This window comes from Protomyctophum parallelum (assembly GCF_964188405.1).
Source record: "Protomyctophum parallelum genome assembly, chromosome: 13".
In the NCBI taxonomy this organism is placed as follows: Eukaryota; Metazoa; Chordata; class Actinopteri; order Myctophiformes; family Myctophidae; genus Protomyctophum; species Protomyctophum parallelum.
Genome location: NC_139708.1, coordinates 32992390 through 33018603, shown reverse-complemented (window position 1 = coordinate 33018603; position 26214 = coordinate 32992390). Strand labels below are relative to the sequence as shown.

Genomic DNA, 26214 nt, shown 5'->3' with positions numbered 1-26214 from the left:
TTAAGATTGTGTCATGCTGGCTTTCTCAATCATCAACAAATGAACAAGTTGACATGCCTGACTCATTGACATGCCTGCCCCCCCATGTGAACGTTTTTATTGTGGGATATGAAGAACGAATTACTGACAACATTGTTTATAAAGAGCTGCTTTCATTGTCTTAATTTATTAATTCACTACCAACTGCTTTTCAGAGAAAAAAGTCCAATATATTTTAGAGACTCCACGCTTCACTTGGCACTGCCAGGTCAACCTCAAAGATGTTGTAATGGCAGTCCAAGATGGAGAGGTATATATCTATCATAATGACTATCATCATGTGTTGCTGTTTTTTTTTTTTTTTTTTAAGATATTTTTTTTGCGGCTTACGCCTTTTATTGATTTTTTTAAGGGACAGACAGTAGGCTGACAGGAAACGGGAGAGAGATGGGGGGATGACATGCGGTAAAGGCCGTGTTGGGTCCGGGAGTCGAACCCGCGGCACACCGCGACTGGATCACCAGTCCGGTGCCCAGACCGTTACGCTACGGCCTGGGCCTGTGTTGCTGTTTTTAAACCAGATGCAGATGATATAAAATCATAAAGTGGTGCAAAGTCTACAGTATTATTATGAGGCACTTCCTTCTGCTCCTCCGCAGACAAACAGGCACACAGGATGACAAGAACTGTTCCTAATGCTTGAAGGCTGTAGTGAATAAGTACCCAAGAGTATGAGCAAGAGAACTCTCCCCCATGGACACTAGGTGGCCTGTCATTGGGTGACAAACCAGAGGAGAGACATCTCCAAACAGCAGTCCTCCCTGATCTGATCTCTGTGACATTCTTTATTGCCAGCAGCAACCTGGCTTAAAGCCAGTAAGCCACCACTCTCAGCCACCTGACCTTACCTGACTTAAGATCGATCATTCAGAAGTCAAGTTGCTGACCACCCACATACAATGGTACATGTTCTCATGTACCCTACCCAGATAGAGATAGAGGGGGTGGGGCTGTATACAGTATGCTGCTGTATGCATGTAGGCCTACACACACACACACACACACACACACACACACACACACACACAGATCATAGTGCAACGGCATATATTATGCTGTCATTGCTGTGCAAAGTGTGCATACGCTTAATAATTAGCTGCTAACACCCACCTCTGTTCTTCCACTAAGAGGCATGCTACATTTCATGTTATATATCAAATGCATATCTTAGCAGCATATCTATATCTACACAAAGTACCCTACTCAAATGTACTGTAAATGGGGACTGGGATAGCTCTGATCCATAGCTCGAATGCCATGAAATGAAATGGCATTAGAGCTATGGACCAGAGCTAGGACTGGGAGTGCAATTATTCATTTTGTAGTAATTTAATTGGTTTATTATTATTTTTGCCTAACCGATGGGGAAACTATTCATTTCCCACATAACTTAAATAATTAAACATTAGTCTAAGTAACGTACAGAGCGATCATCATTCCCATTCCCCCCCTGTAATAACGTGTGCTTTTCAACTGGACTGGAACACCCATCCCCCACGCACGGTCGGTCGCTGCATTCCTCTCTGCAACGCAGCCATGAGCCATCATCAGTGGGCATGCGGAAACAGAGACAGACAGGGGGGGCGCTAGAGACTGTAGCCGAGGAAGAGAGGGGGGAGGTGGATGCAAAAAACCAGGGTAGGTCGCTCTTTGTTTCTGGGCAGAAGGAGTAAAACCAAGAGACATTGCACCCGGCGAGGCATCATTTATTCCTCAGAAACTTGGTGCTCGAGTAAGTCCAGCGATATTTATTTTTTGTGTAACGTTGATCCCTGTGAAACAGCCATTATTATATTACTATGTGGTTTTTATGTGGTTGGTTTTGATGGCGGAACAATGAGAGCTGAGAGACAGTACAGTGTACAGTGGCGCGGCAGCAGAGCAGAGTGAGAGCAATGAATGAGCCGATGTGTTTGTTGGAAATGTTTTTATTGTAGAGCGGAGGTACGGGAGGCGCGTGGGATCAATCAGCCACGGTGGATGACTGACTGATGCGCTCACCTTGGCCTTTAATCGCCGCATTTGGACCCAAACGGCCGCTGAACAGCGCAGTCTGCGCACATAGAATTGGTCGCAGAGAGCATGGTCGGCTAGGCTAGCTCAACCTAGACCGCTAACAGGCTAGCAGCGTTAGCATTTCTCATCATCATAGCCAGTCAATGTTGTCTGTTGTGGCTTGGCATTAGCAGCCGGTTTCACCGAGCCCGAGAGTGCTAAGAAAGGCTTTATTTGCGTTTAATCACACTGTAGCTGTTCTGTAAGGGCTGGCCACGGTCTCCGACGAGTGACTTTAAGTTATAGGACCATTTAAAGGGGGTTAAACTTTAAATGAAGTAGAACATGATGATAATAACAACAAACATGACAACAAAAGCTGTCTAGGCCTGGCTAGCGATAGCTTAGCCATTTGTCTGTTAGAGTAAACAAAACATTGTGTTGTTGTTAAACATAAACATTCGGTCAACTGTGCAGCAAACGACGAGTGTAATAGACAGTGTTTATTTTCACATGACTATGTATTGTTATTAAAAAAAAAAAACAGCCCGGTATCCAGCTCTGACTGTGTGGTGTTTTGTTCAGCGTTGTCTTCTAAGGCGAGACATTATTTAATGTGTTTCCTTAAAGGGAGATATCATGATGCAAACGTATATAAAAATAAATACATATACAAGTAATGTTGCATATTTATATAACTAAAAAAAAGGGGAATACGTATGAAACTGGACATTAACGAATAATAATGCAACTCCTTTATGTATTTGTTTTTATATTGCAATAAAAGTAACAAAATGCTTAAAGGCTTTTAGTTATTTTATTTCCTTTTGGGTGGTCTAAACCTCTGTTCCATTGATGTGTATTGGCTACTCTTATGTATTACAAGTGCACTGCAATCAGGAGCATTTCATTTTCACTTCTGAAAGTTGGTGTATAAATTAATTTGGTAAATGTTAGATTTATTGTTTGTTATTGATGATGGCTGATGGGAAGAAGGATCTGTCAGTGCTTGAACCTGCAACTGGATATAATGGATTTATTTATTTATAAATATTATTTGTGTGCCTTGCATTAATGAAGAGGTGCAATAGTGACAAATACTTGTTTAAAATCTATTTGCCCTGAACTGGAGGTTTGTTTAAATGTAATTTGTGTCTACCAATGATGTCTGACTGAAAATTAAGTCAATATCATCTTGGAAGAATCTGGCCAGAGTCATCTAATAGAGTTGTGATATTGAGGGGCAGAAAACAGCCCGGTCACGTGGTTCATGTACTCTCATGAGCCCATATAGACTCCAATGCATTCCGTAAACTTCCGGTTGTCACTATTTGAAGCCTTCAAATAGGGACTAACCAATAGAAGTCTATGTAGAATAGCCGCCATTGGACTGGCCCCATGAAGTGAACAGAGTTTGGGTAACTGTCTTACTCTATGGCTCTGAAGCTTGCATGCCGTGTAGTGATTAGTAGTGAGTAGACTAGTGATGACAACCTCTTGCCTTTCCAGAGGAGTGCTTGCTGCTGTCACACATTCCTGATCTCTGCTGAGAGATGTCCACCCCAGACCCACCGATGGGAGGGACACCTCGGCCAGGGCCATCCCCAGGCCCTGGGCCCTCTCCAGGAGCCATGATGGGCCCAAGCCCTGGGCCTGGTCCTTCTCCAGGTTCTGCCCACAGCATGATGGGCCCCAGCCCAGGGCCTCCTGGGTCCGGACACCCTCATCCTCCACAGGGACCCACAGGATATCCTCAGGACAACATGCACCAAATGCACAAAGTACGAAGGTTTACGGTTTTCACTTGGGACTTACAGGACCCCTAATAGAGTATGCTTATATAATGAGTGGCAAAGTGAGTTTAACTTTGATGAACGCAATCCGATGGGACTTTTCAGTTTGGATGTATGTGCTGTCAAGGGCCAGGCCAGAAAGTCATTTATTTGCCACTCAGTAGGCGTTCCCATATAACTTCCAGGTATGATGATGTCACATGCATACCCTCTATACCAGGGATGTCAAACTTAAATACACAGTGTGCCAAAATAAAGAAATTGGTGCAAGTCGAGGGCCGGACTGTGTTTCAACACACGGGCCATTTTTGGGGAGAGGGGTAGCTGAAAGTTGATCACAAGTGATATACTTTCACTGCTGATCAATAGTGAAGAGAAGACGCATGCTTGCGCTTGCGGGCCCCCGATACGTGACAAATTGACAATGCACTCGCAGTGCATTGTGGGACTTGTAGTATTATGGTGGTCCGTGCAATATACCAGAGGGCCAGTTCTAATACTAATTAAATATCATCCCGCAGGCCAAAGATAATTCATTCAACGTCCACTAAGTAACAATTATTATATGAAATGTACACCGGGGGGAAATTTGACCAATAGTGTAAGAATCTGTGTGTGTGTGTATCTCTATATATATATATATATATATATATATATATATATATATATATATATATATATATATAGATCTTATGCAGACTGTGGCCATCTTGCCAGCAAGGTGCTAACTAGGTGCAACTTCCCACTATTGGAAAGTTAAGAGAACCGCAGTAGAGCGCAGTGATTTCTTTCCCAATTAATTTCAATTGTAGCTTTGTCGAATATAAAATGTTCAGCTTTCACGTCGGTAATTGTTTTATGGACTGCTATTATATTGGCTACATTGTCATGCATTCTGTCTTTCCTCTGTAGCCCATGGAAGGCATGCATGAGAAGGGAATGCCTGAAGATGCTCGGTACGCCCAAATGAAGGGGATTGGCATGAGACCAGGTGGTCTCAGTGGCATGGGACCCCCGCCTAGCCCCATGGACCAGCATTCCCAAGGTATCAGACAGACTCCTGTTTTATGAATATATTTTTTCCATTGGTTGTGCAATCAAATATAACACATTCATCTCGTCTTGATCACATTGGTTGGTTTGATTGGTGAAAGCTCCAAAATAGAATGTTGTATTGTAAGAGCTTGTAAAAGAAATATATCATGATTTTTGTAGGCAATTACAAGAATCAATAGACTGTACGCAATCACATCAAAGTGGAATATAGACGAGATGTACTGTATGTGTGATCCTCCTGGGGCTATGGTTGCCCTCTTGTCATTAAAGATTTAAAGGAGAATTCCATACTAGAAGGCTTTCTTACCTTTTATTTGCAGTTCCCACCAAAGAGGTCCAGGTGTTATTTTGTGCAAACTGCAAAAGTGCATTATTGGCTATTTCCCCTAATATAAGCCCTCAATGGGGGTTGGGTTTTTGTGCTAATTCGCTTATTTCCATCGAAATAAGTAGTAAAGTGCACCGCTTGGGATACTATTTACATTATGAAGAGAGGATATATACAAACAAGATTTTTGAGCGATGGAAATAAGCGAATTAGCACAACACCCCATAGCCCCATTCAATGCAATTGATTGAGGGCTTATGGTAGGGGAAATAGCCAATAATGCGCTTTTGCACAAAATAACACCTGGTCCTCTTTGGTTACAAATTAAGGTATGAAAGCCTTCTAGTATGGAATTCTCCTTTAAAGGTGATGTAAATTGCATTGTTTTAGTTAAAGGTATATTCAGTGATTTCACTCAAAAAACCTTAGGTTTCGTTTTTGGCTGTGGGACCCAGCCTTTCGTCCAATCAGGATAGAGAGTCAAAAACGAAACCTAAGGTTTTTTGACCCCCAGGGGTTAACTGGGGACAGGGAGGAACTCCTTATATGGTCAGCACACTCTATAGTAGGGAGGATTATCACAACAAAACAAAAAAATAAGTGATATTTGAATTAAGTTAAATCACTGAATATACCTTTAAATTAAGTGTTAAATTGCTGTATATTTCCATTGTAATCATTGCTGTAGAGTATTTGTTTAGTAACTTCTCTTCAGCTTTTTATTAAACGGAAAATACATTTTCATGTCAGGATACCAATTTCATCAATCAGGAGAGGGAACTCATGCAGGATAAACAAATGAAGTGATGATACGTGAAAATGAGCAGACAGAATCGAAGCTATAAAATTGGATGTAACTGAAAAGGATCAGGTGCAGCCATGCAATCGCCACACATTATTTTCCTGTACTTAAAATGCTTGCAGAATGTTAGATGTTAAAGCGGATGTTAGCCTGCATTATGTTTTGAATTACAATAATTATAACAACACCACCATAACATAAGAGAGAAACGAGCACAATGTGTGCATGTGAACCCATCCAGCCAGTTCGTCCTCTTGTTTGCCATAGGTTTTCTCAGTTAACAGGTTCAGCAGACAGCCAGGGGGGGTGGGGGGGGGGGAATTCCCCTTTCACACAACAGTCACATATGGTACCAAAACAAATACCCACTCTGTCACCTAGGAAAGGATGGTTTGGAAACAGAACAGAGAGGGAGACTAGTGGAGAGGGAGTCTAGACTGGTGTTATTTGTATGCATCCGATTATATTAGGAAACTGAATGGTTTGTTGATGCTTCCATTTTTCATTATGTCCACACAACATATTCATGTCAGTATTTGACATGTTGCCATACTGTGGTGGTCTTTTCCTTAATCGGATCAAAATCACTTTATAATGAAAAATGTGAGGTTCATGTGAATTTTTATGTCTGGTGCCTATGACAAGTTATGATGCAGAGTGTAAACATTGAACACAATTGACAAGGTCCATACAGGGTAGGACTTTCACATTGGAGCAACATTACATAGTTTCCCAACCAGTGTGTCCCGCACTTTAGTGTTCTGACTGAAATAGCTGGGTGTGCCATATAAAATTTCGACCAAGAACACTCAAACGCATGTCGTTTGCGTGAATGCTAGCTATAAAAATGCAATTCATTAGAATGCTCGCCTCAAAACAGTCGCCTCGGGCATACAGCCGGCAGAATGGTCTCTGCCTGGTATTCCTAAATGTGACCTCAGTAAAATGTTAAAAACGAATCTTATTCCTAACCGTAACCTCAGTAAAACTGTGTCAAAAGCTAAACCCAGTAAAACTGTGCCAAAACCTAAACCCAGTAAAACTATGCTTAACCCTGAACGATAACCTTATCCTTTGTAAAACGAATACAAGAACCGCCCCAACGAGTGGTTGGCGTGAGGTTGGTGGAAAAAAAACTAGGGCAAGCGTGTTTTAACACATAATGTGCCCTATCATTCTTTCAAAATAGCGAAGTGGGGTGCCCACATTTAGACGCACATTTTGACATTATTGTTTTTTTTACCAAGACGTCCACACACGTCCTGGGCACTACATGCGGTAGTTCCTAGGATGTCTGTGGACGTCTTGGCTATATTGTGTTAAGGCAAGCATTCTGGTTACCGCTGTGTTTGGTTTAGAATAGATGCACAGATCGGTTCAGATCAAGGTATATAAAAAGATGACACTAAGCATGTTTCCATAAATAAGGCTCTTGCGAATAAAATCCTGAATGGAAACGCCTCAAAATGCGAAAAGTCTTCCTTGTGCTTGCAGAGGGTGGATTTTTGGGCTATTTCGAAAAAGTGAAATGCGCAAATGGGGCATGGAAACACTTTGCGGAAAAGATTTCTAATTAGAAACCATTGAACTCTCATTATATTGCTTTTGAACAGAAAAGAAAGAAAACATGCAAGGTTATCTGTCTGCAAGCTCTTGCTCTCCCCCGATGAGAGAGTTGATCATGGAAGTGATATTTATCCAAAACAACAGAAGCGACATCAACACGGCCAAAGATTTACCGTCCTCGCACATCACGTCCAGTCAACAACACACCCCTATTTATTTAACAGAGCCTGATTGAAAGACAGCCTCTGGACAGAGGACTTGCAGAGCAATTGCCAAACGGGCAGTCCGTGTATAATAATTTTGTATAGCCTAAAAGAGTGTGTGAGACATAAGATTTCAGATCGGGTAGTGTCTTAACTAACATCAAATGGTAAAATAAATTTGTCTCACTTGACTGGCAAAATAGCGCCACCTACTGCTTATTTAATATCTCCCAAGTAGCTCATTTTATCGCTTCCTATTTTTGCAAAGTCTTGATGGAAAAGCACCTACTGACGTCATTTTCGTTATCATGCAATTCCAGCCGGGAGATTTGTCGCACTGGGGTGTCGAACTCGCACTGGAAGTTCGGTGAAATTACTTTGTAGTCTATGGGCTGTATTTTGCGTGTCTTCAGTACCTGGTCTTATTACCTAACTTGAGTAAACTAAAGACCTGGAGGCGTGATCAATGCCATTTGGCTATTCTGAGTGGCCAAAGAGCATTGATCACGCCTCCAGGTCTTTAGTTTACTCAAGTTAGGTAATAAGACCTGGTACTTAAGACACGCAAAATACAGCCCTATGAGTGCCGGCTGGACAGCTTATGAAGCATTTATCATGAAGCATTTATCATGTTTCATGATAAATGCTTTTATATGATGTATTCCCATGCTTTTGTTCTTGCTTAAATGTAAGTCGCTCTGGATTAAGAGCGTCTGCTAAATGCCTAAATTGTAATTGTAAATGAACCAATCAACCAACACTATTTCTGAACGATTGAGACTTTTTAAAATACTTTGCTCAGGAAAATAAAATTATATCAAACATTTTTCTGCTGTGTTGCTTTTTTCTATGTGTATAATTGTATAGAGGTATCTAGGTATCTCACAAAGTATATTTCTGAACATATCGCGAGACTCCACCTTTTCCTGTCTGGCAACCAAATTTAGCGATAACTTTCAATTATGTACTGTGCACATCGACTAGCAAGTGATTAGAAAACAACCTATCGTATGTCTTTTATTTGTAAACCGATTTTATGACAAAGGTCGCAAATCTTTTATTGGTTTGTTCTGGTTTTTATGGTCGATACGATAAAGTATCAGCGCTGATAATTAGGTCATGGGTTAACACGTTACATTGGAAAACATTCATTTATGTGTATTCTATTTTTGTGTTTAGTACCAGACATTGTATAAGACGTTTTACTCTGGGAAGGTTTATATATTTGAAGGCCAAATACAGTTTTGTAATGTTGCATCTTGTGTACATGAGAGTAAATATTTTGTTCCTCATACATTGTAGCAGCAAGGTATAGGCAAGTGATCTAGCAACTGAGCTATCCGGACGAAATGGTTTCCTATAAGCTGAATTGCTCTTCACAACTATTAGAACACATATTCCTGGTCGTTAACTGACCATATTTATGCTCTTGTTCTTCCTAGGTTATCCCTCTCCATTGGGGGGCTCAGAACATGCCCCAAGCCCTGTCCCAGCCAATGGCCCACCCTCTGGCCCACCCATGATGCCTGTAGGCCCCCCTGGCCCTGGGAGTGGCCCGATGGAGGGCAGCGGGGACCCTGGCCAGGGCATGGGCCAGCCGAACCGCAGTGGTCCCCAGGGCCCAGGTGGGCCTGGCATTGTGGGAGTGGGACCAGGGGGACCAGGTGCTGCAGGCGGACCCACTCCTTTTAACCAGAACCAGCTGCACCAACTCAGGGCCCAGATCATGGCTTACAAGATGCTGGCACGCAGTCAGCCTCTACCAGAGCACCTGCAGATGGCTGTGCAAGGCAAGAGGCCCATGCCAGGCATGCAGCAGCAACCCATGCCCAACATGCCACCTTCCACTGGGCCTGGAGCTGTACCAGGAGCTGGTCCAGGACCAGCTCAAGCCAACTTTGCTCAAGCTAACTATAACAGACAGCATGGTGAGTTCTTATTTTCCATAATATGTATTTCTACTGAAATATCAACCTTAAGACAACACAATGGTGTCAAACAAAGAATGTGTATGAAGGCTGAACAGAGACCCCTGGTGGCAAGATGTGATTATGTTGGTCTTGCCTCCCCATTTTGAAACCATTCTGTTCTCATGTATAACATTTATGTTTGCAGGCATGGTAGGTCCAAATATGCCTCCTCCTGGACCTGCAGGTGTTCCTCCAGGCATGCCAGGTCAACCTACCAACGGACCTCCCAAATCATGGCCCGAAGGTAAGACTAGTCTTGACCAATTGACCAACTTAAACAATCTTTTTACGGTGTCACCCTCCCAAGGCATCCCTCAACATACCAACACTGCCCATAGCAGAGAACAGGCATGCAAAAAACTATTCCCTGAACTGAAACTTGCTTTTGATTTTAGAGAGGCCATGCTTTTGAACTCTTGTACACACAGCAAAGGATTCACAATGTCCCATTGTGAATCATGTGTTTTTAGGGCCCATGGTGAATGCTGCTGCGCCATCCAGTGCCCCCCAGAAGCTGATTCCCCCTCAGCCCACCGGGAGACCCTCTCCTGCTCCCCCCTCTGTGCCACCTGCTGCCTCCCCGGTCATGCCTCCACAGACTCAGTCTCCAGGGCAGCCTGCCCAGCCTCCGCCTATGATGCTTCACCAGAAACAGAACCGTATCACCCCCATCCAGAAGCCCCGCGGGCTGGACCCAGTAGAGATCCTCCAGGAGAGAGAGTACAGGTCAGCATTAGGAGGCGCTCCATTAACCACTTAAATCCTATACTGAATTGACCCCCAGGGATTTCACTCTGCTAAAATGTCTTCGCGGAAACTAGCCGATCTACAAGATGACACGTAGTTTTGAGCTTGTAGATGGGCTATTTTTGCAGACAGACTGAGAGTGTCATTTCAACCAGACCATACCACTGGTCTGGTCGATCTCAGGAAGTTCCTGACATTACTGAGTCAACCATTTTCTAAATCAAAGTTTGTTTTATTTAATTGGAGAAAACCCATGTGATTCAGCTCATTTCTGTACTGTATAGAAACGGCTTGAGATACTTTGTGAACTTCGTGTTCGTAATCGTAAACGACGGATGACAGGATGATGATACAGGATGTGCTGAATCTACCCAGTTGGACTTACTATTGGTGTTTGAGCGCCTGTGAATTTGAAATGTTTCTTTTTTTTTTTCATATAAAATTTGTATTTTGTGCATCAGGCTTCAGGCTCGTATTGCGCACCGCATCCAAGATCTGGAACATCTTCCAGGCTCCCTGGCCGGAGACTTGCGCACCAAGGCCAACATCGAGCTCAAGGCCCTGAGGCTACTTAACTTCCAGAGACAGGTAGGCAGGAATTATGTCGCTTAAAATAAATGTAATTATTTTATGAATTATACTATAGACCCAGCAGGATCCCAACGCTAATAGGGGTGGCAGTGGCCCAAAGTGGTCGTCTGAGAACTGGAAGGTTCTCTGTTCGTTACCGGCTCATCTAATACAGGTTGACACCTTGCATGGCTGCCGCTTATGTCAGGTGTCAGGGTGTGTGTGTGAATACGAGGCAACATTGTATGCCTCGATACTGAATTTCACAACTTATTTTGTACCCACAGCTGCGTCAGGAGGTGGTGGTATGCATGCGTCGTGACACAGCTCTGGAGACTGCTCTCAATGCTAAGGCCTACAAGCGCAGCAAACGGCAGTCACTACGTGAAGCCCGCATCACAGAGAAACTGGAGAAACAGCAGAAGATTGAACAGGAGCGCAAACGTCGTCAGAAACACCAGGTACACAGAGAGCTGGGACTGTTGCAGATACATTGGGCTTCTTTCACTAAGGGCCCAGGGGCCCGCACATATTTTGTCTGCATATTTTGTAGCATTTTGTCTGATCATCAATCTTGTTTTGTCTGTGAATTTGGGCAGACATACAATACAACTCACATCTGTTCTAGAGCAGATAATAACCAATATCCAATGTTTGTAACCGGTGGTCTTGTGTGTCATTGTTTCACTAGGAATACCTCAATAGCATTTTGCAGCACGCCAAGGACTTCAAGGAGTATCACCGCTCCATCACAGGGAAGATCCAGAAGGCCACCAAAGCCGTGGCCACATACCACGCCAACACTGAGCGCGAGCAGAAGAAAGAGAATGAGCGCATTGAGAAGGAGAGAATGCGGAGGCTCATGGTGAGGGCTACATGCTGTGAAAGCATGTGCAATGCATTTAACCACAGTATTACTATCAAAAGAAAATAAGTATTTAATTGGAATAAATCATAACATTCTGACAAGTCAGGCATTACATTTAGAAATGCACAGTTTAACATTTTTAAATAAGCGGCTATAGAAAACTGAAAAATAGCTAAACTTGATCTGTCATTTAAGAACAGACATAGCGATGCTCTAAAACCTAACCGTCATGATGATCTGATGGCACCCAGCACGCATAATAAAGATGTCTTGTGTGTTGTAATCCAGGCCGAGGATGAAGAAGGCTATCGTAAACTCATTGACCAGAAGAAAGACAAGCGTCTGGCCTACCTACTGCAACAGACGGACGAGTACGTGGCCAACCTCACAGATCTGGTGCGGGCGCACAAGGCTGAACAGGCTCTCAAAGACAAGAAGAAGAAGAAGAAAAAGAAGAAGGTGAAATGAACTTTAAATTGAAGTATGTATATTTAATTCAATATACATATTGGTTTTTTATGCATGTCTTTTCGATCTTTCCGAACTTTTCCTCAGAAGCCAGAGAATGCAGAAGGTGCTTCTTCTGCAATGGGCCCCGACGGAGAGGTGAGTTTGGAGGAGAATTTGTTTAAATTTATCTTCCTGTTTTACCACATTAAACCTTGTGTTACCCCTTTTTTTTAACGCCAAAAATGTCCAATCTATAAGCACACAAATTGGCTATTCTCGCAATTTGTGTGATGAAATCACAATCATGTGATGAAATATGTAGGGCATAAGTGGTTACCATTGTTTATTTTCTTTATATACTCAACCACTTTGCGTTTTCACCATGTTCCTTCACGCCGTTCACCCGGTCTCTCTCGCCCCCTCCCTTCTCTCCCAGCCTTTGGACGAGACCAGTCAGATGAGTGACCTGCCGGTAAAGGTCATCCACATTGACACCGGGAACACCCTGACCGGGATGGAGGCACCCAGGGCAGGTCAGCTGGAAGCCTGGCTCGAAATGAACCCTGGGTATGTCACCCGTCTGCGTCATGCTGAAGGAGATTCTTGGTCTTGTTTTTTTTGTAATTGAATGTTTTTGGTCAGTATTTTTGGACCGGATTGTGTAGCAAAACAGGGGCACGGTGGAAAGACATGCAAATTCAACTTGGGATTTTGGGACACACTATCCAGTCATATTCTGGCACACCCCTAATCAATTGAATGTTTGACACACACATTAAGTCCATCAAACCACGATGTCATTGCCTGAAAAGCCAATGGTTTTGGCGGTGTGTCTCAGTGATATTCGGCCATGAGCAGTGGCCATTCACCCGACTGAGCATGTCGAATTGGTGGCGGAGGGAGTTGGTGAGGCGGAGGGAGTTGTTGAGGCGAAAGCTCTGTTTTAGCCTGAGCAAATCGGGGCACAAGAAGAGAAGCAGAAGTCGGCACCAAGCCAACAAAGAGGCCACACAGACGCAAAATTTCATTTCCCTGTAAAATCCTAACCGCCTATTCTGTCCTTCAGGTACGAAGTGGCTCCACGGTCAGACAGTGAAGAAAGTGGTTCAGAAGAGGAGGAAGAGGAGGTTTGTCACTACTGAAGATACCCAAATGGATTGTTAACGCGTGACTTCTACAAATGTTTGACACCTCTGGTGTTTTGTCCCTGTCAGGAGGAGGAGGAGGACATGCAGCAGGCCCAGCCGTCCACCACCGCTATAGCCGTAGCCGTAGAGGAGAAGATCAAGATTCCTGACCCCGACGGTGCCGAAGTTTGCGATGAAGGGGACGTTAGGCACATCATCGAGTAAGACCCCCATTTGATATAATTTTGTATCTCTGTGACCATCTACACTGTAAAATCCCCAGTGTTTATTTAACTCTTGAGTGTACACTTTCAGAGTTAGAGCAGAACAGTGCTCAAGACCTCCGACATCTGACCGCTAATGGATATATTCTCTGTTAGAGAGATGTGACTGCTAGTAGATATATTCTCCATTTAGGCCTGACCTCAAAATTAAAAAAATATATTCTAAATCCTCCACTTTTCTGAAATAAATATTTTCACGATTTTTCAAAAATAGACCTACAAGGTCATAGCGCGCCACTTGGTGGCGCGCTATGAGCGGGCTGCAACACCATTAATCCATTTACTGTATCTATTGGTAAAAACAAATTAGTACAGTTTGATCATTCATATAGCTCCACATATTACTCGGTTTATTAGCTTGACTGAATAATATGCTGTTTGCTTACTATAATTGGGGAAATAACCTTATTACTTGCTTTTTAAATCCGATGCTGTAGGCAAGATTGTGGTTCATAGTATAATTTGAGTCTAACTCCACAGGCTGTTTTTTGTTGACAATAAAAGAAGCTCTAAGTGTGTTTTCTCTGTGCTACCAGACATGCCAAACAGGATGTGGATGACGAGTATGGCAATGCAGCCTTCGCCAGGGGCCTGCAGTCTTACTACGCTGTGGCTCATGCTGTCACTGAGACGGTGGAGAAACAGTCATCACTGCTGATCAACGGGCAGCTCAAACAGTACCAGGTGCGCTGCTGATCACCTCAGATAGTTTATATAAACAATTACATTTGGCTGTAAAAACTGCAACGCTGCAGAAGGGAAAGCACTGCAGAGGGTGGTGCAAACAGCACAGCACATCGTGGGAGGGGAGCTTCCTCCGCTCCAGGAAATTCACAAGAGATGTTGTGTGGCTAAGGCTGAAAACAACATCAGGGACATCCATCACCCCAGCCATAGCCTGTTCAACCCACTGCCGCGCCGCGCCCACGGCCGGGCAAACGTTTCCAGAGCATCAAGAGCTGCACCACCAGACTCTTGAACAGTTTCTATTTGTCAACAATTAGACTGCTGAACAAGAACTAGGTCTGGTGACACTGCACAGACTGAACTGAATTTGTCTCTTGTTTTAATAGAGACTCTATATTATACACGTAGGCCCATTACTTGTGATGTGACAATAAAGATTGATTCTGATTCTGAAAGTAACTGGCCGCTTCTCTTCAAAGGTCAAAGGTCTGGAGTGGCTGGTGTCTCTGTACAACAACAACCTCAATGGCATCCTGGCCGACGAGATGGGCCTGGGGAAAACCATCCAAACCATCGCCCTCATCACATACCTCATGGAGATGAAACGCATCAACGGACCCTTCCTCATCATCGTACCACTCTCGTAAGTCCAGGCCCAGTATGAGATTCACATTCCAAAGGCCAGATATTTCCTATATCTCAGTTCAAATACATTGAATCAATCGACTATTGATATTGGTAATGTAACAGAAATCTATAAAGCAGAAAAGCAGTAAGCTCCACAGCATGTAACCTTTTCTTATTGCCACTAGAGGGCAGCATGTTGTAAGACTATCTTTTTTTGTGGCGTTTTCAGAACTCTCTCCAACTGGGTGTACGAGTTTGATAAGTGGGCACCGTCTGTGGTGAAAGTCTCCTACAAGGTTAGTAGCTCTTTGGGAACCTTCAATTACTTTGTTTAAGAATGGGGCGTGTCATGTTCGATCTATGATATTAAGAGTCTCTGAAGTCACGGTCAGGTACTCTGGTCAGTAAACAGAAAATGATTTAATCATGTTTATTTTCATGGCTATCTTTATATGTTTTGACCTGGATTATCAGACTACAGCCAAAATGATGATAAAAAATGGAGCATCCAGAGTGTACGATGTCTGGTTTTAAAATGTATTTAATATTCCACTGCCAACACCTAAATATATGGTGTGCATTATCTCCCGTCATTTAAAAATATTCCCAGGGCTCGCCTCAGGCTCGTCGAGCATTTCTCCCCATCCTCCGCAGTGGCAAGTTCAACGTGCTGCTGACCACATACGAGTACATCATCAAGGACAAGCAAGTGCTGGCCAAGGTAAGATGATCGTTGGGCCTCGTCTGTCCAACACAATACTCTCGTTGCCATCCATCTATAACCACTTAAACCTCAATAGCGTTGCATTGTGAGCTTGTAAATGTGTTGCAATACGTTTGATTTAATTTTATTCATTTTTTACATTTTGAATTTTTGGCGAATGTTTCCTGTTTCTTTCAATGTATTTAAAAGCAAATAATGGCTCACAAAATAAGGGACACCAGGTTTAAGGTTTGTTTTGGTTAATAAACTTTAGTGAAGCTCACTGGACTGTACTTAACCCCACAGCTCCGTTGGAAGTACATGATCGTGGATGAGGGCCATCGCATGAAGAACCATCACTGTAAGCTGACCCAGGTCTTAAACACACACTACCTGGCCCCACGGCGCGTCCTGCTGACTGGCACGCCGCTGCAGAACAAGCTGCCCGAGCTGTGGGCGCTGCTCAACTTCCTCTTGCCTACCATCTTCAAGAGCTGCAACACCTTTGAACAGTGGTTCAACGCACCCTTCGCCATGACCGGAGAGAAGGTAAGCTTTTGTGTGCCAGATCTTGTACTTCCATTTCTTTTGTGAAAGAATGAGGAAAAGTTTGGACATCATGCTCATACTTGATTTGCAAAGGTAGCTTTTTAATTTAAAGTCGGGGTAAGGGCTAAAGTTTGCTGCGTAATATTGAGGGTCAAAGGGGCATGTTGCCTGATTTAGACATTGCAATCTGTTTGCATGTGCAACATGTTTTTTAAAGACATATTTTTATGGTTTAGTTTAGGAATTGAGTAATTAATGTAGTGAATGAAAGTATTGTATACTAGTATTGTGTTCCCCTTGCATTATTTCATACCCAGACTGACCGTAGGTTTTGAACATTTCTCCTCCAGGTGGACCTGAATGAAGAAGAGACCATCCTGATCATCCGTCGTTTACACAAGGTACTCCGCCCCTTCCTGCTGCGTCGACTCAAGAAGGAAGTTGAGGCCCAACTGCCCGAGAAGGTCAGCTTCTTTTACATTGGACTGAAATTCACGCGGCTTAATCGTTGTGTTGAGATTTGTTTTGCTAAACATTTCTCTGTTGGTTTACAGGTGGAATATGTGATCAAATGCGACATGTCAGCCTTACAGAGGGTGTTGTACAGACACATGCAGGCCAAGGGTGTTCTGCTCACCGACGGCTCAGAAAAAGACAAGAAGGTAAGGGTGTGAGTGGAATTGTCATAAGAGCTCTTTCATGCGTGGCCACTTTAACCACTAAAGCCCATTATGTAGATCGCAACATATTTATTTTGTAAACAAAGCAGTTAGTCAGCGAAACCTGTGACTAGTAGTGGTCTAAGAATGTCTTTATTTGAGGACGGCCTCAAAATGATTTTGTTTTTGTCTTGCAGGGTAAAGGCGGTACGAAGACCCTGATGAACACTATAATGCAACTGAGGAAGATCTGCAACCACCCGTACATGTTCCAACACATTGAGGTATGGTGTCCAACATGCCAACAACATAACTGGACAATTCTTAAATCACTCATTTTAATTCAGTTATGTTTGTCATTGATTTTATAGGAGTCTTTCTCGGAGCACCTTGGTTACACTGGTGGAATAGTGTCAGGGTAAGTAGACTTTGATGTCGTCTTATTTGCCTATGACATGATTGGTTAGTGAGCCCGCCTCGGACTTTGGAGGTCCCAGGATACGATTCCAGCTCTCTGCAAAGTGTCGAAGTGTCTCTGAGCAAGACACACCCATTTGTGCTCCTCCGTGGGCGGCACTCAGCTGGGTGAAGCTGAAAACTGAAGTTCCCCTGTGGGATATGATAGACATCGGATGCCATGTTGAAAGTGTTTACTGGTTTCATGTGGTGGTGTTAAAATACTAACCCAGTTTTCGTCGTGTCTGCAGCCCTGAGCTGTACCGTGCCTCTGGGAAGTTTGAGGTCCTGGATCGTATTCTGCCCAAACTGAAAGTCTCCAACCACAGGGTGCTTCTCTTCTGTCAGATGACGTCGCTTATGACCATAATGGAGGACTACTTTGCCTACCGCAACTTCAAGTACCTGCGTCTGGACGGTAGGGCATTCACGAACACAGATTTCTTCAATTTGAATACCTATTTGAATAGCCTATTCATCCAATACAAATGATCATTTCTCATTAAAACGCTGTGTTGCAAGTCTTGAAAACATCCAGCGAGTAAAGGGTTAAATAATGTAGGCAGGGTTGGTCAAATAAGAGTCATCGATTGGCTTTGAGAGGCTGTTAACACGGCAGCTGTGTGTTCTGATTGGACTAAACCCAGATCAGCCTGACTTTATTGGTGACACACTCCAAGTAAGTGCAGTGTAAAAACATTATTAAATGGACTTGATTTGAAATGACGTGAATGCGCTACTTGTTACAAATGATAAGAGAGAGAGGACGTAGAATACGCACAGATGGGTGGGTGCTGGGATAAAGAGACTTCAGTTTACAGATGTATGGAGCCTGCACACCATAGTATGTACAAAAAGACTTCTTCATTCGTCTGTATAAATAAAGACGTTTTTTTTGTACCTACTATGGTGTGCTCCATCTGTAAACAAATTATAAGAGACGGAACAGAACTAACAGAAGACACACAAGCAATAGCTAGACACAATATTTGGTCCCAGTTGCAAAACCAGATGGAGACACAATCATTATATGTATTGTCTTTGTATTTGAGGATTGATGTATTTTTGGTTTGTAATAATTTTCGTTGCGTTTGACTGTAGGAACCACCAAGGCAGAGGACCGTGGCACGCTGTTGAAGACCTTCAACGACCCGAACTCAGAATTTTTCATATTCCTGCTCAGCACCAGGGCTGGAGGCCTGGGCCTCAACCTGCAGTCTGCCGACACTGTCGTCATCTTCGACAGCGATTGGAACCCTCACCAGGTATGCCACACAAAACAGAGTGTACCTTAACCGATTTAGGCCTGACCTCAAAATTTTAAAAAGATATTCTAAATCCTCCAGTTTTCTGAAATAAATATTTTCACGATTTTTCAAAAATAGCAGACCTACAAGCTCGTAGCGCCTATGAGCTTGTAGATCTGCTATTTTTCAATAGCTAAATTATAACATAATGTTTAAAACACAAAGGGATTCCCGCCCAAAATGGCTTAATCTATAGGATATTCACATTCAATGTTTTATCTTACTGTGGCAAGATTCACCCCTTTTTTTAATTAACCACTTACCAGTAAGTCCTATTTAATTTAACTACTTAAGCCCTATTTAAAGTGGTTTCTGAAATAGTAGCCAATAGCCAATCTACAAGGTCACAACTCGGAAATCATTTGTTTCCCATATAAACTTCCCTTTTTCTTTTTTAACGATATGTTTTGGGAATTTTATGCCTTTATTGATAGGACAGTTGAGTATACTGACAGGAAATGGGGAGTGACATGCAACAAAGGGATCGGGATTCGAACCTGCGTCAGGCTGGCATTGTAGCCTGGGGTGCCATAAACGTCCCTTTTCTTGTTCTTAATATTAATTTAGCTGCTGGACCTTTACCCCAGGCATGCTGCTTCAGATTCCAATTCAAATGAGCTTTATTGGCATGAGAAAACATAGTTTACATCGCCAAAGTAAGTATCAAAATATTATAAAACTGTTGAAAATGGGGAAAGTATATTCAGTTGGAGCAGGGTACAGCATTGAGTAAACAGAGCTATGTACAGAGCTATGTCACATTGCATCGTTATATACACTAGAGTGGTGCCTCTACAGAGGGGCCCGTTGGTACGTCAGAAGAGGCAAGCTCCATATATGGAGCCTGGGCCCCTGCAGAGGCCTTTTTGGGGTGGTGAACGGTTCTTGAGTTACGTGGATTAGACACAGACAGACGTACGTACAGAGACTTGGTGCATTTATTTTTGAAACGAATAGCACAATGTTTTACCCCATTTTAGTAGTACTAAGTTAGGGTGGATGCATTCCATTGGCTAACCTTCTTTTATTGCAGCAGTTCACAATCTTGCTGCTGTTTGCACATTGTTGTATTTCTCCCAAAAGGTATGGGAGTTTTTTGTTGTTCATGTTTTCAAAATCACTTTGTGTGTTTGTAATCTGTGGGAAGTATGTGTCTCTGATATATTTGTATAGTGGGCAGGTTGTTATCTCAGTTCCCACCACATTTTCTGTGCAGTGGGTGCATAGTCTGTCTTCCCTTGAGAGCAGGGTCTGTCTGTGGCGGCCTTTCTCTATTGCAAGGCTGTGTTCACAAAGCTCTAGTCAAGGCTTTCCTAGGTTTTGGTTCGTTTATTGTGCTCAAGTATCCAGCCAATGTATATTCTCTTTTTATAGCTAGATAGCATTCCATTTTGCTTTGGATTCCACTTCACTCATCCGTGAGGGGAACAAACAAACCTCTCACGTAGAGTAAACCACTCACCCATCTCTTTGCGTCGCGTCTCCTCCACCACAGGACCTACAGGCCCAGGACCGAGCCCATCGTATCGGTCAGCTGAACGAGGTGCGCGTGTTGCGCCTCTGCACTGTTAACAGTGTGGAAGAGAAGATCCTGGCTGCGGCCAAATACAAGTTAAATGTAGACCAAAAGGTCATCCAGGCTGGCATGTTTGACCAGAAGTCGTCAGGCTGTGAGCGCCGGGCATTCCTTCAGGCTATCCTGGAACACGAGGAGCAGGACGAGGCCATTCCCATGGCAGATATGCCTCCTCCGGTATGTTTTCTTTTTTTATTACGGCTATGGATAATTGTTGTTAACAGTGGTTTATGGTCTTCTACAAGTGCTATTTAGAATTTTTATTCTGCAAATTATTTTCCCTTTAGTTAGGTTTAAGAGCACTATTTAATAGATAACTAGTCTAGTACTGCTAAAGAAAAATGTAGAGACCATGCTTGGGAGTCTTAACATGCCCATATGTAGAGACCACTTTAAATTAGATTTTCAAGCCTCCTGAAAATAGTAGATGATTGAAAGCTGTTAGATCTGCAATGGAGCGTAAAGATGGATGGGAGACGTTCATTTGACAAAACACTGCTGTAAGGCTGAAAAACATGCAGGTAACAGTACAGAATAACGGGTAGGATAACACAAAGTTAAAACAATATTTCTGGTTCGTGTACAGGAGGAAGATGAGGTGCCTGACGATGAGACTGTAAATCAGATGATCGCCAGGAGCGAGGAAGAGTTTGAGCTTTTCATGGTGAGTCCTCCTCCGTGCTTCATTATACAATCAACAAGAGTTAAGTTGTTAATGTCTGTTGACTCAATCCTCCCTTTCACTGGGGCCCCTCTCTTCACCTCCAGCGCATGGATATGGACAGACGCCGCGAGGAAGCCCGCAATCCCAAGAGGAAGCCTCGTCTGATGGAGGAGGACGACATGCCCACCTGGATCCTGAAGGACGACGCCGAGGTGGAGAGGCTGACATGCGAGGAGGAGGAGGAGAAGATGTTCGGCCGAGGCTCCCGGGCACGCAAGGAGGTGGACTACAGCGACTCGCTCACCGAGAAACAGTGGCTCAAGGTCAGACGCTCTGAGGATTCACCACAGACTGTTTGCCATGGAGTTATAGCATGCCATTCAGTTCAGTTTTGTTAAATTGGAAGAAGGGCTTCGTTAAGACCTCCATATTATTATGGTCAATGCCTGTGTGTAAAGTGGGAGCGATTGGTGCAGGCGGTGAGGAGATACGGCGGTGTTTCTGACACGCATTCAGACAGACAGACATTGACTGAATTATAGTATGATGATGATGATGATTAACATCTACTTTCTGTTGGATGTTAAGCTACAACTATGCAGGGTAATTTTGTTTTGGGGTCCAACAATGCAAAATGTTCTGTATCAAGTTAAAACGTTGATGCCTGTCATCTCTAAATTACACTGAAAGAGATGGAAACCTCTATTTCTACGGTGGAGTTGATTTAGCCGACAATTCAATCCAGTTCAATTTACGTTTTGCCTTTAAATCAACGCCATCCTGTGACCCACTAAAACCTCTCCACCCCAACAGGCCATAGAGGACGGCAACCTGGAGGACATCGAGGAGGAAGTGCGTCACAAAAAGACGACCAGGAAGCGCAAGAGAGACCGTGACCACGATGGCGGCGCCTCCACGCCCAGCTCGAGCCGGGGCCGTGAGAAGGACGAGGAGGTGAAGAAGGCCAAGAAGCGCGGACGTCCACCTGCTGAGAAACTCTCGCCCAACCCCCCCTCCCTCACCAAGAAGATGAAGAAGATCGTCGACGCCGTCATAAAGTACAAGGACGGGTAAGAAGTGAACGCCTCGTTTTCTCTGACGTGAAGCTAATTTTAAAGATCGTAATGACCATTCTGGTAAAACAGAGTAATGGAGAATAACGTCAATACTTTGTCTTCCCCGGAGGCTGGATGTTGAGCACAGTCATCACTGTTCAAACACAAGTTCAAGTTCTGAAGTGTACAGATATGATGGAACACAGGAATGGGGAGGGGTGTATATTAAAAGGGAAAATAACTGGAGTTTGCAACCATAGGAAATGTTTTAATTTGTTTATCAAAGTTGCTGTTGACATTGTATTGAACTCATCCTTTTCAGTAAGTATTTCAGTCAGACTGCATGTTATGTTCTAAGATGCTTAAAGGCTAATTGAATTATTGTAATTGGAGTAGAGTTAAAACACTGACCCACCACTGCAGTGTCTTTGGTTCAATTCCCTTGCCCTGGCCTACACCATGCATAAACCAGCAGTAGGGGTAGCAACAAGGTTCAAAATGACTAAATAGGGGTAAAACACATACTTTTTTGTTGAGTGAGGAAGTATAAATGAACTGTAGGATGTTATCTTATGTTGTGTTAAGGCTCCATCTTCCCTTTCTCCCTGGTTTACAGCACTAATGGGAGACAGCTGAGTGAGGTCTTCATCCAGCTGCCGTCGCGCAAGGAGCTGCCAGAGTACTACGAACTCATCCGTAAACCTGTGGACTTCAGGAAGATCAAGGTCTGAACTGGAATCCAAAGCAAAATGGAATGCTATCTAGCTATAACCAACTACAACTACTAACTAATTTCAGGAAGAGAAGACATTGTCATTTTGAAATTTTTTCATTATTTTGTTGAGTCCATAAGATGAGATGGTTTTGTATTTCCTCCATGCAGGAGAGGATTCGCAGCCATAAGTACCGCAGTCTGAACGACCTGGAGAAAGACGTCATGCTGCTCTGTCAGAACGCCCAGACATTCAACCTGGAGGGGTCTCTGGTGAGTGTCTGTGTCAGCCATCATGTCATTGACCTTGCTGTACTAGATGGACATTAGATGACATGGATCCAAGTTCTCAATCGCCACAACTGATTTCAGTCTTTTAGATTTAGAACTATTAAAAGTCTTGGCTTTCTCTAATCTACTGCGTCTTGATTGAAATTCTGTTATGTTCCTGGAACGTAAAAAAGCCCTGGAGATTTCTCGACCTCAATCCAAGGTTTATTTTTAAACCCATGCATTGACTTTAAAGGTATTGTGCAACCCTAGCGTTTGTCAGGGAATCGGCACATTTCCCATTTGATCCCAGTGTCCTTGAGCAAGAATCTGAACACCTAACTGCTCCCAAAGTTTAGAAAAGTGATTTAGTCCATTTAGTATCTCCCTGTGACTCCTCCCTGCAGATATACGAGGACTCCATTGTACTTCAGTCGGTCTTCACCAGCGTGAGGCAGAAGATCGAGAAGGAGGAAGACAGCGAGGGAGAGGAAAGTGAGGAGGAGGAGGAGGAGGCTGACGAAGGCTCAGAGTCTGAATGTGAGTCCTGGAAGAGCATACCAGTCACAATGACCATCGTCTGTCGAAATCTTGTCCTACAGGGACATGAATGGCATGAATGTGCTCCTCATGCCATCCCTTCTCCCACTGTCTCTCCCACAGCTCGTTCAGTGAAGGTGAAGATCAAGTTGAGTCGGAAAGAGAAGGGTGAACGAGGGGGGAAAGGCCAGCGTCGGCGGGGCCGTGGCGCCCGGGCCAAACCTGTGGTGAGCGATGACGACAGCGAAGAGGAACAGGAAGAGGTGAGAGATCACAGCACGTACCGCCATTGACAAATAGATTGATTGATTTTTATTTTGTGACAGAATTATACAAGTTCAACACAATATGGTGCATGGTACTCTGTACTGAACTCTTTGCTAAGGCTGAGAAAAATGCCCTTTTCTGTGAAGTTAAGTAAAATAAATCCTGGGGTCCTTCAGAATTCGAATATGTCCAGTTGGGGGTATGCCGAAGTCTGTTATGGTAATGTGTGAATAAAGCATGATACGATGTGAGCTTGCATTAGTTTAAAAACATGTTTTAAGTAAAGCATTACATTAAATGAGAATACACTTGCAATTGCATAAACTTTCAGATCATGCTATGTTTCGCCTGGTACTAAAGTGACCATATCTGCTCTTTATGTGTCTAATATCACTGATATATTGCGGTATACATTGTAAATAACTTTGAATGGTTGCACTTAAACATAGGAGTTTGTAGTAGCAGTCCGTTAACCATTTATGTTCTGTACTCCAGGAACACTCGGTCAGCGGCAGCGAGGAGGACTAAAGACAAACCTCTAGACGCGACAAACGGCCAACTGAAGACCCTCGACTGGACCCCATATATTTTACTTTAGATAACACAACGGGCAGACAGCCAGAGGAGGAGCACTAGTTTTACCTAGATGAGCTGATTTCTAGTGGGACAAAGGTATTCTCATTAAAGTTAAAACGATGAACTTAAAAAAAGAAGAAAAAAAAACTGTTCAACAACGAAGGCTTTACAAACCTTCCACTTCAATATTTAAGCAGGCTGATATGAATAGTAGAACTGTGTATGTCTTTTTGCCTTTTGTTTTCTCCTATACTATGATAATTATTGGCAGGGCTATTAGACTGATCGTGGACCACAACTGACTTTTTTTAAGTGGTATTATTTGTTTGTCTTATTCTGTTTCTTCTGAGACAAGAACGTGAACCAGAGTCACTGTTTCCTGAACTGAGTCCTTTTGATTTTGTTTTGTTTCATTTTTTGAATGCATGTCGTGCGTGTCAATGGAAATGCACCTGGATGTGTCGTTCTTTATTATCTGTGTTTAATTTAAGACTACAAGCAGGATCGCGGTTAATGTCCCATCCTGGAGCTGCTCCCTCTCTGTGTGTGTTGAGGGAGGGAGGGGTGGATGGGACTATTACTCGTGTAGGTGTCACTGGATTCCAAAAAGTACAATAAAGGCATCTCATAATTAACTTTTTGTGATGTAACTGCATTCATTTCCTTCTATAGCAGTGATTCTAAACGTTTTTAATTTCAAAGACCCCCAGTTTAATATGCACTCACAGCACATCTCATTCAAGACACTGAACTTGCAGATCTGCCATTTTTGCCATCTAAATGCATTATATGGTTAAATGGGCCCTAAGAGATGCAGAAATTAACTAGAAAAAGTGCCCTTCTGGGCACAGGTCTCCACCAGGAGGATAGGCGAGTGTGTGATGTGTGGCAAAATGTTTAGGAGTAATTTAAACGTGTGTGTGTGTGTGTGAGAGAGTGAGAGAGACGCAACTTGGCCTGTTGTAGCCACCATGAGGCTGATTTGAAAACTCAAGTGGCATTTCTTCCTCAGCCTATAGTGGGAATAGGCATGCACGGCTTGGGAAGCCGTGGATATGCACGGGTTGGGATACACTCCGACGCTGATGTGCATCACTTCAATGTCCACAACTTCAGTTATGATATTTAGCGTGGTGACTTCTCCTTGCACCAGCCATCCAAATACACTTTCCAGTGCAACTAGTCCTTCATTCAGTCTCTCCATTTTTCCTCTGACCATTTTCCAATATTGGTCTCTGCCAATTAGGACTCCTAATTCCACTGCATCCATCCCTATGATGGGTACATCTGCTATGGGCATTCCTTTTGCTTCCAAGTCCCTCCTTATCTTTCCGTTTGGCGCTTTAATCATAGAGCTCAACTTGGGTGTTTCCAATAAATGGACATCAATGCTTTGTTCTTAATATTTCTCAAACGAGCCTTCACTTTCCTGCAGGTAATTCTCTGGGGTGTTTTGGAACCAAACGCATACATATTCAATGTTTCTTTACCTATAACTGGCAGGTTAAGTGCTCTGGAAATATCCTCTTTAATGAAACTGCGGGTGCTACCCCCATCTAATAGGCACCTGTCTACTTGGCTTTGCGTTGGTGCATCTATCCAAATGGTAGCTGTCTGCAGTAATACTGTACTATTGTCAGAGTTGCTTGCTACACTACTAACTGCATCTGAAACAACACTGGTCAGCCTGTCTGTCGTTGCCGTGGTCGGCGCGTCTATCATGCGCTGTATATTGACTGGCTGTTTGATTGCAAAATGTTTTGTGGTG

At 43.4% G+C, this 26214-nt stretch overlaps 1 protein-coding gene across 3 annotated transcripts; it reads left to right on the top strand.

Annotated features, from left to right (window-relative positions):
- Positions 1-1638: 1638 nt before the first annotated feature.
- Positions 1639-25081, top strand: LOC310869689 (transcription activator BRG1-like). 3 transcript variants are annotated; one of them, XM_083780528.1, is made up of 34 exons: positions 1639-1771; positions 3544-3815; positions 4740-4872; positions 9225-9710; positions 9898-9996; positions 10223-10478; positions 10961-11087; positions 11357-11530; positions 11761-11934; positions 12226-12396; positions 12496-12543; positions 12824-12954; positions 13454-13514; positions 13602-13735; positions 14335-14482; positions 14965-15128; positions 15342-15408; positions 15723-15833; positions 16122-16364; positions 16715-16828; positions 16919-17026; positions 17221-17307; positions 17395-17441; positions 17731-17897; positions 18581-18744; positions 20282-20539; positions 20949-21026; positions 21131-21349; positions 21840-22096; positions 22698-22806; positions 22965-23066; positions 23471-23603; positions 23727-23866; positions 24366-25081. In XM_083780528.1, exons 2-34 carry the CDS (start codon positions 3588-3590, stop codon positions 24396-24398), a joined length of 4971 nt encoding a protein of 1656 aa, XP_083636654.1. In that variant the 5' UTR covers positions 1639-1771; positions 3544-3587; the 3' UTR covers positions 24399-25081. The 3 variants fall into 3 exon arrangements, with proteins under 3 accessions (XP_083636654.1, XP_083636655.1, XP_083636653.1); XM_083780529.1 differs by having other exon boundaries at positions 12493-12543; positions 13605-13735; XM_083780527.1 differs by having other exon boundaries at positions 12493-12543.
- The last annotated feature ends 1133 nt before the right edge of the window (positions 25082-26214 follow it).